Source organism: Oryza glaberrima, chromosome 2, assembly GCF_000147395.1.
Source record: "Oryza glaberrima chromosome 2, OglaRS2, whole genome shotgun sequence".
Classification (NCBI taxonomy): Eukaryota; Viridiplantae; Streptophyta; class Magnoliopsida; order Poales; family Poaceae; genus Oryza; species Oryza glaberrima.
The window spans coordinates 29,901,866-29,910,969 of NC_068327.1; the positions used below are offsets into that span (position 1 = coordinate 29,901,866).

The 9,104-nt window shown below is 43.9% G+C and overlaps 2 protein-coding genes across 2 annotated transcripts; both read left to right on the forward strand.

Annotated features, from left to right (window-relative positions):
* The first annotated feature begins 232 nt into the window (after positions 1-232).
* Positions 233-1,962, forward strand: LOC127761994 (peroxidase 31-like). Its single transcript, XM_052286329.1, has one exon. It carries the CDS (start codon positions 315-317, stop codon positions 1,620-1,622), a length of 1,308 nt encoding a protein of 435 aa, XP_052142289.1. The 5' UTR covers positions 233-314; the 3' UTR covers positions 1,623-1,962.
* Positions 1,963-4,130: 2,168 nt separating this feature from the next.
* Positions 4,131-8,984, forward strand: LOC127762825 (alpha-mannosidase I MNS5). Its single transcript, XM_052287330.1, has 15 exons — positions 4,131-4,435; positions 5,360-5,402; positions 5,503-5,568; positions 5,664-5,725; positions 5,881-5,980; positions 6,080-6,262; positions 6,743-6,791; positions 6,879-7,058; positions 7,184-7,304; positions 7,402-7,483; positions 7,573-7,658; positions 7,801-7,901; positions 8,036-8,177; positions 8,278-8,428; positions 8,500-8,984. The coding sequence occupies exons 1-15, from the start codon at positions 4,272-4,274 to the stop codon at positions 8,725-8,727; spliced, it is 1,758 nt and encodes a 585-aa protein (XP_052143290.1). The 5' UTR covers positions 4,131-4,271; the 3' UTR covers positions 8,728-8,984.
* The last annotated feature ends 120 nt before the right edge of the window (positions 8,985-9,104 follow it).

The window sequence follows — 9,104 nt, forward strand, 5'->3', positions numbered from 1 at the left end:
CAGAGGCTGCTACTGAAGGGCAAACGGACACTAACACCCCTACTTAAAGGGCAAACCAGCATTGCACGTTGATCCAGAAATAGTACGTACCTCTCCTCTTCTTCCTCCTCTCTACGACCTCTTCCCGCCGCTCCCTCCCCCTCCATTTCCTCTTCTCCACCGCCTCCAAGAACAGCAAACCCAACTCCTCCCCCCTCCTCTCCTCGCATTTCTTCGACCTGCCATTCCACACCCGCGCGCGCCTCAAACTCTATGTGAGGGAAGGGAAACAATCGACTTCCCAGCTGAGAAACCAAGAAGCAGCAGCAGCAGCCATGCGTCCGTCCTTCCTCCTCCTCCTCGTCGTGTTTGCCGGCGTCTTGGCCGGCGGGGCGCGCGCGGGGCCGCCGTTGGCGGGCGAGAATCTGCCGGGGCAGCCGTTGCCGGGCGAGAAGCCGCCGGGGCAGCCGTTGCCGGGGCAACCGTTGCCAGGGCAATCGTTGCCGGGGCAGCCGTTGCCAGGGCAATCGTTGCCGGGGCAGCCTTTGGTGGGCGAGAAGCCGCCGGGGCAGCCATTGGTGCCGGGGCAACCGTTGCCGGGGCAGCCGTTGCCAGGGCAATCGTTGCCGGGGCAGCCGTTGCCGGGGCAATCGTTGCCGGGGCAGCCGTTGGTGGGCGAGAAGCCGCCGGGGCAGCCGTTGGGGGGCGACAAGCTGTCGCCGGATTACTACGCCCAGACGTGCCCGCGCGCGGAGCGGATCGTCGCGGAGGTGGTCCAGTCGAAGCAGATGGCGAACCCGACGACGGCGGCCGGGGTGCTCCGCCTCTTCTTCCACGACTGCTTCGTCAGCGGGTGCGACGCGTCGGTGCTGGTGGCGGCCACGGCGTTCGAGAAGTCGGAGCAGAGCGCGGAGATCAACCACTCGCTCCCGGGCGACGCGTTCGACGCCGTGGTGCGCGCCAAGCTCGCCCTGGAGCTCGAGTGCCCCGAGGTGGTGTCGTGCGCCGACATCCTGGCGCTGGCGGCGCGCGTGCTCATCACCATGACCGGCGGCCCACGCTACCCGATCTCCTTCGGCCGCAAGGACTCGCTGACGTCGTCGCCGACGGCGCCCGACAAGGAGATGCCGCAGTCCAACTTCACCATGGACCAGGTGATCAAGTTGTTCCAGGACAAGGGTTTCACGGTGCAGGAGATGGTGGCGCTGTCCGGCGGCCACACGCTGGGATTCTCGCACTGCAAGGAGTTCGCGCAGAGGATCTACGACTACCAGGGGAAGCCCGGGAACGTGGACCCGACGATGAACCCGGTGCTGAGCAAGGGCTTGCAGACGGCGTGCAAGGAGTACCTCAAGGACCCGACGATCGCGGCGTTCAACGACGTGATGACGCCCGGGAAGTTCGACAACATGTACTTCGTGAACCTGGAGCGAGGGCTCGGCCTCCTCGCCACGGACGAGGAGATGTGGTCGGACAAGCGCACCCAGCCGTTCGTGAAGCTCTACGCGTCCAACCCCACCGCCTTCTTCGACGACTTCTCCCGCGCCATCGACAAGCTCAGCCTCTTCGGCGTCAAGACCGGCGCCGCCGGCGAGATCAGGCGGCGCTGCGACACCTACAACCACGGGCCCATGCCCAAGTGATGATCTGATCTGATCTGATCCGATCCATCGATCGATCGATCGATCGCCCGCGCGCGCGCGCCCGGTTTACGAGGACGATATGATCGTCATATCATAATAATTAAGTGATTCGCTAAATCGATTGTTTTTCGTTCGTTTTTGTATTTGTATTTTTTTGTTTTGCGTGCGTGACTTATTTTTCATCGTTGGTTTGTTAACGTTCGTGAATAAGCTAGATTTGTGTCGAGTACTCGAGTTTCCTGTTCGATTCAGTAATTTAATTTCTGCTCGTACGAGAACTGGAGGTCACTCTCTATGTGCGTGCGTGTTGTTTATTTGTACAAGCTGGTTCTTTTTCCCCTTTCTCTGGATTGATTTCTCCTGTATCACATTGCTTTTGAATCAAAGTTCCATTTGAGTTTGTAGCAATATAAACCATTGTTTAGAAGACAAAGTATTTTTCGATGACACTCCAGGCAAAATGATATTAGTTCAAATGGACAATTCAGAGTTTTTCATGAGAGCAAGTTTAATAATATAGCTCACTACTAGCTTCAAAATTTAAAACATTATTTATAGTCAATCTAATATAGTTCACTCATACAATAGTTAGCTGCAGAAATATACTACATCATTAATGTATAATCCACACATCTCTCTCATATAATTTATTGGAGCTCGTGCTGCAGTTGGCTACAAATCTGTAGCCCGCTTATGTTCTCTCTCCTCTCATCTCTCCTCCACGCAAGCACAAATCTGATGTGGCAACTTATATACTTCCTCTGGTAGACCAGACCATTGTCGCCTGCAATACATCCACGTCAGAATGTGCACGTTCTTTTGATTGGTTGGTTTCTGTAGAAGTTGCGTCACTGTATTTCCTAAGGCGGCACAATGCTAACTGCACAAGGTTTATGTTGAAAGTGGATGAAATTGATTGGAGCGAGAGAGAATTGACGACACAATAGAGCGAATGAGCGAGTGATTCTTTATCGATCACAGTGGTTACAATATATAGGGGGGAGAGAGAGGTGACAACTGGAGACACGATGGTTTGAGAAACATCGCGCCCATTGCCAGGATCTCCACGAGAGTGAGAAGACGTGGGGCACGACACAACTGTCGTGTCCCTGAGTTGGTTGCCGATCTATCCATATATATGGATTAGATCATATATCTTGTTCCACAACAGTTTACACAACAGATGTAATATACCATTGTATAAGAGAGCTGAAAATTCTTAAAAGACGATGTCCTATTCTAAACATAATAATCGTTAACCTTTCGATCATCCTAGCCTAGACAGTTCAAAAATATTAATGATCATAATTAAAATTATTCTGGTCAACACTAGAAAATATTTATGAACTGTGGAGTACTACTATTTATTAGGGGGAACTTTTTTTTTCTCATTTGTTCGTCTTGTAAGTCAAAAAAACACCAATCAAATAGTTATAAAAGTCTGAAAAGATTAACAATATTGATACTCTCGAAAAGGCCAATTGAGATGTAATATATAGAATAAGAAACAAACAAACATATAAATTACACAATGAGTAATACAAGTACATTATTCATAGTTATATTCGCTTATTTTCAACTGGTTAGGTCGACTTTAAACTTTCACCTCAAGAGTTTAGAATACTTTCCTGAGCAATATATTATACAATTATCTATGTTATCAAATTTTAATTTTCATAAACATCTACATGACATGCAAAGAGTTCGCCGGTGTGTGAGCGCAATGTTGTCTGTATAATGGTGTGTGTATGCATCTACTGTGTAATAAGAAAAAACACATCCCCTTATGGAGCATAATGAATTTCAAAAATATATTAGTATAATTTTTTAGCACGTATATATTTCATTAAATATTAACTTTCACTAAGATCAACTTTAAGAAAATGAATATGTACAGTATAATGTACTGTAGTTGTGTAGTTGTGAAAGATATTGGTTTTTTTTTTTGGTAGAGAGGAAGTACCCACTCGGCCACTCCGTCTCCAAAAGTACTTAATTAGCCCTGTTTGGAAAATTTGCCCATGGCTAATTTTGAGAGCTAATGTTTAGTCATGAATCGGTAGGTTAAACATTAGTCTAGGGTGGTATTTTTGGATCCATGGGCTAATTCAAGGCTAAAAGGTGGAGAGAGAGTAGAAAGAGAGGAGAGATAGCTGCTTTTTTATGGTCCCTACATAAAATTAACCCCATTAGCACCCCTTAGAGAGGCTAATGTTTTGAGGAGGGCTAATTCACTTTAGCCTCAAATTAGCCTACCTGTTTGGATTCTTGAGCCCTAATTTAGGGCTAAAAGGTGGGGGCTAATAATTAATTCATAGAACCAAACAGGGCCATAATCTAGTACAATAAATCTGAACATGTTTATATGTTTACCGTAGATTATGTACCATCTTAATTTTAGATTGAGTTTTTCTTCTTTTTTTTTTTACGGAGGAGCGAGTATAGCGTTTCCCTACCTTTTTCTGTGGCAGACTATTACCCTCGCGGAAAAAGAGAGGGAGAGAGAGAGAGAGAGAAAGACCGGTGCCCTGTAGCAAAATCTCGGAAGCAACGAGCTGTCTGCTTCGGATCGAACGAACTCGCCCGGGCCCGATCCCCATCCAACACCATCCTCACGCCCCACGGCACCGCACCCCGCGCGAAAACCCCATGCGATCTCCTCCCCGGCCGCGCCGCCCAGTGCCGGCGCGGCTCGTCGCCGCCGCGGTCCTCCTCTCGGCTCTCGCCGGGGGAGCCGCGGCGGGCGCCGCCATCGCCGGCGATGGGTACGGGCGCGGCAGGAGGCTGTACATGAGGAACAAGGTCCTGGAGATGTGAGTGTGCTCGACATGCCATAAGCTACATGCTCAGATGCTCTCTTGACTTTTCTCTCTTTCGTTGCGCGGTCGATTGGTTAGATTTTTTTTTTCTTTTTGGTTGTGGCTACATCGCGGAGAACTAAGACATCTCCGCACTTTTGTTAAGCCTCGTCTCCACTTGTTCGCGAGGTCTACGATAAATTCGTCGTAAATTTAGTTGAAAGGATGCAAAGCTTTGTTCAATGTGTTGAGACGAATGCCCCCACTTCGAACTTAAGCCTGTAATTGTAAAGAAGGCACGGGTTTGCTATAGAAGGATTGAGAATGGGGTTTTTGATTGGATAATGTGTGTGTGCCCAAGTTGTTAAGTATTAAAAAGTTTCATGTTATAAAACAATTATGAGAAAGTTGTCATCTCGAGTTACCAAGGATTGCTTTGGTTGGTGTATTGTTTATCTGATGTTATCTCGAGTTACCAAGGTATTTCCTGAACCTTTTATCAACAAATCACTGCATTAACTCTGTAAAATAGGGAAATGCTGAAAATCTAGTCTAACTTTGCATTTACAAGGCAGAGTATAGTTGCCCTGACTGTCCAACAGGGAAAACAAAATTGCTCCTAGGAGCATTGGCGTTATTTATGATGCTTAAGTTATTCTATTATATTTGGTGTCTCAAACTGAGATGGTTTGAACCATGCATGCGCCTCACCAAAGTGTTCAGCCTGAATGCTCTGCATATGAAGGTTAGCACAAAATAATGCCAGCATAAAATTTTCTATCCACATACAAAAGCATGCGAAGGTAGGATCTCAGCTCAGTATGATCATACATTAGTATTGTGGCGCTATACTTAGATCACCTAATCCACCATTTGCACATTACTTTGGCGTCTTGCAATGTTTATTTTCTATTACTGATTCACTACCATTCTTTTCAGGTTTTACCATGCTTATGACAACTATATGACTTATGCATTTCCAGTATGTCCATCAGCTATCTTAAGAATTCTCACACAATGTTCAGTTCGATTAAACGCACATGAAATAGTACAAGCTAACATTATTCTCTTTATCTTTTCAGCATGATGAATTGAAGCCTCTAACCAAAAGTTTCACTGACTCCCTTAGTGAGCTTGGCAACCTAAATGTATTAAAGTATCAACAAGTTTGCAAATTTTAATTGAAATTTTAAAAGCTTTGAGATAGCAGGTCATGATGTCATCACTTTGTTCCAACTTGTAGCTTGAACATTTGCCAAATGATTACAATGGATCTGCACTTACACTAGTCGAATCGTTGTCAAGGTACAGTTAATGAAGTAATAATGTTTTTCACTACTTTGAATTTGGTTCTGTACTTCTGTCTTGCTGTTCAGAATGTGAATGATGATATAGTTTCTTCAGAAAACACTATTATTCGCAAGGTTGATAGGTAATGCCTCTCTGTTTGGCTCATGCAGTCTTGTTGTCTTAGGTAACCTCACGGAGTTTGAAAGAGGAGTTCTCTGGCTTTCAGAGAACCTAACATTTGATGTTGATGCTCGAATAAATCTTTTTGAGGTAATGCTAGCTGGTTACTACCACAGGTTTTCACCTAAAAATGACATGTTGGCCTCAGGACACTGAGTTACACATGCATTTTCTCTTAATCTTATGCAGTGCAACATAAGACTTCTTGGGGGGCTTATTTCTGGTCATATTCTTGCAAAGGAGCACATCAGTCATCTTAAAGATGGACCATATCAGGACCAGTTACTACATCTTGCTGAAAATTTAGGAAGTCGTTTTCTACCAGCTTTTGAGACACCTACTGGATTGCCATACGCATGGATCAATCTTAAGGTTCATTTACAAATCCTCTGATCTTGCTATTTCAAAGGTGGTTAATCAGGGTAGGCAATATTAGAATTTTAATACTGGCAAATTTCAGTTTGTATTTTTACGCAAGGCTACTTGAAAACCATCGTAGAAGATATCAGATTGAGAAAGGAACCTTTGGGTTTTGGAGGCAATAGCTCACAGCTCAGCAAACGAAATGCGTTTAGTTTTTACTCCAATTTACAGAAGGAATATTTCTAGCTAAATCAGTGATGCTCATCATGTACAGTATTGATAATAACTACTTTAGAAGAACTAACCAATCAGGATGCTTCAGTTCATGCCAAAAAACAAATGACTGAATGAGTACGAGTCTTGCAAAGAACATCAGTGTCAAGCTACAACCATGAAATGTTTTCCACAAGTCGTGTATTATAATTTTACTATACTATATGTTATCGAGAGTTTCTTCGAATTCCATGACCATGTAACTATTTTTTCCAGTATGGAGTGATGGAAAATGAAACAACTGAGACAAGCACATCAGGGTGTGGTGGGTGATAGAATGTTCTACTGTATTCCAGGGGAAATGCATTACTCTTAGTTATATCTTACTATTTTGTAATATACATTTTTACAGGTTCTCTGATTCTTGAAATGGGTGCATTATCACGTTTGACGGGTGATTCTAGATATGAGGCTGCAGCTCTTCGTGCTCTTCGTAAGTTGTGGAGCATGAGAAGTTCGCTAAATCTTGTAGGCACAACCCTTGATGTCTTGACTGGCAAGTGGATTGAATATTCATCAGGCATTGGTGCTGGTACTACTCTTTACATTTTCCCATGTGATTTACTGATCATGTGTTTGTATCCTGCGGTAAGCATCTTGTCACTGCACAACATACTTTTGAGACATAATAATGATTCATTTGTATCATGTTTGCAGGAGTTGATTCATTTTATGAGTATTTGATTAAGGCGTATGTTCTTTTCGGAAGCGAAGAATACTGGGATATGTTTCATTCAGCTTACCTTGCAGTGCAGAAGTATTTCCGACATGGCCCATGGTGCACCCTTTTATTTTTCTTGGCATTTCATCTCAGCTAACTGGCCTGTCACTGTGTTGTGATTGTACCAAGCACTAATGATCATCTGGCATGATAGGTATCATGAGGCTGATATGAGGACCGGAGAAGCAACACACTGGCAACTAACTAGCCTTCAAGCCTTCTGGCCAGGTCTTCAGGTTTGCTGAATTCCATAAATTGATGGACAGTCACCTTATTGCAGGATGTTAATCATGCATTGTTTATCTACTCCTGTGATCATGACCAGACACTTCTAGGAGATGTTGCTGCTGCAAATATATCACATCGTGAATTTTACAATGTATGGCAAAGGTTTGGTGTTCTGCCGGAAAGGTACCATTTACTGTTTTTCCTACATATTAGTACCATCATCTTTAATGGGGGGAAAGACTTATTATTTAAGTGATAAGGCAAAAAGTTGCTTCAAGATTGATACTAAACTGTACTGACACAAGTTTTGGACTGTATTTTGCAGATATCTTTTGGACTTCGGAATGTTGCATCCTACAGAGAAGTATTATCCTTTACGTCCAGAGTTTGCTGAGTCTACATTTTATCTTTATCAAGCAACTAAAGGTTTGCTCAACAAGAAAAGCCAAAATTGCAGCCATTATATCTAGCTAGATTTCCTATACATAGAAGCCATTAGCTCTTCTCCTTTTCTGTTCCCTCATTCTCCTTCCCCAGGCTGACATATGCTCTTCCTGTAGATCCTTGGTATCTAGAAGTTGGTGAAGCTATCATTGGATCCCTTAATTACTATACTAAAGTGGATGGAGGTTTTGCTAGTGTCAGGGATGTTTCGACAATGAAACTTGAAGATCATCAACATAGCTTCTTTCTTTCAGAAACGTAAGCTGTTGCTCCCTTCCAATTATTTCTTAAAAGCTGGTACTAAGTATTTAGTCATCACTGGTACTGACGACTGAGTCACATGACAAATTATTTGCAGCTGCAAATATCTTTTTCTTCTCTACGATGATTCATTCTTGAGGAACCAAAATTACATATTTACCACGGAGGGTCACCCCCTTCCAATAAGGAGCACATGGCACGAGATAATCCCGACAACGCATGTTCCCAGCAACTGGACATTCGTTAAGGTAATATCCCAGTTTCTGTTCCCAATTCCTCCTTACTTGCATGAACAATGATACCAAAAACTTATCTTCAGGATGACAACCAACCCTTCCGTGTGAGCGCATTGTCGTCTCAAGTTTGTCCAGAAACGATTTTCCGGCAAAGCGTTGGCTCCCCGTGGGAGAGTGCATGCCATGTACCAGACGTGTTGCCTACCCACAGATGCAGGACCGATGATGACTGTGGAGTGGAGGCCGTATCATGCAGGAGAAGAACTTGCAGTATGGCTGGCTACTGCGGCTTGTGGCTGGGGGTTTATTAGCTTTTTTTTTTCTGTGGAGATTATACTGTTTCCCATTCTTTAAAGCACAAAAAAGTGAACGTTACTGGACGGCCTCGGCCTGTTACTTCTGTACATTAGAATATATATAGCTAATCGAACAGAATGATAGTAGCAAAGTCGTTGTCCCAGTTGTTAGCGCAGAATGAAACATGTATGCAAATTCTCCTAATGTATTCTTTGCTGATTTAATCTTTTGATTTATTATCAATCTTCCACTCCATAAATATATTAGGCAAAATTCTTTTGCCATGCTTTTAAAAAAAACTTGGATTTTTTTTGAAAGAGAACTTCGATTTATTAATAATACACTGATGTGTCTGGCTCGTCTCATCCGATTTTACTTTTACAACCAAACT

What these genes read in the sequence shown, in the direction of transcription:
- LOC127761994 (XM_052286329.1), top strand. Translation starts at nt 315, where the DNA reads ATGCGTCCGTCCTTCCTCCTCCTCCTCGTCGTGTTTGCCGGCGTCTTG.
- LOC127762825 (XM_052287330.1), top strand. Translation starts at nt 4,272, where the DNA reads ATGCGATCTCCTCCCCGGCCGCGCCGCCCAGTGCCGGCGCGGCTCGTC. An exon ending in CTCGAATAAATCTTTTTGAG is followed by an intron (nt 5,981 to 6,079) that starts GTAATGCTAGCT and finishes AATCTTATGCAG; the next exon opens with TGCAACATAAGACTTCTTGG. An exon ending in CCTTCTGGCCAGGTCTTCAG is followed by an intron (nt 7,484 to 7,572) that starts GTTTGCTGAATT and finishes GATCATGACCAG; the next exon opens with ACACTTCTAGGAGATGTTGC.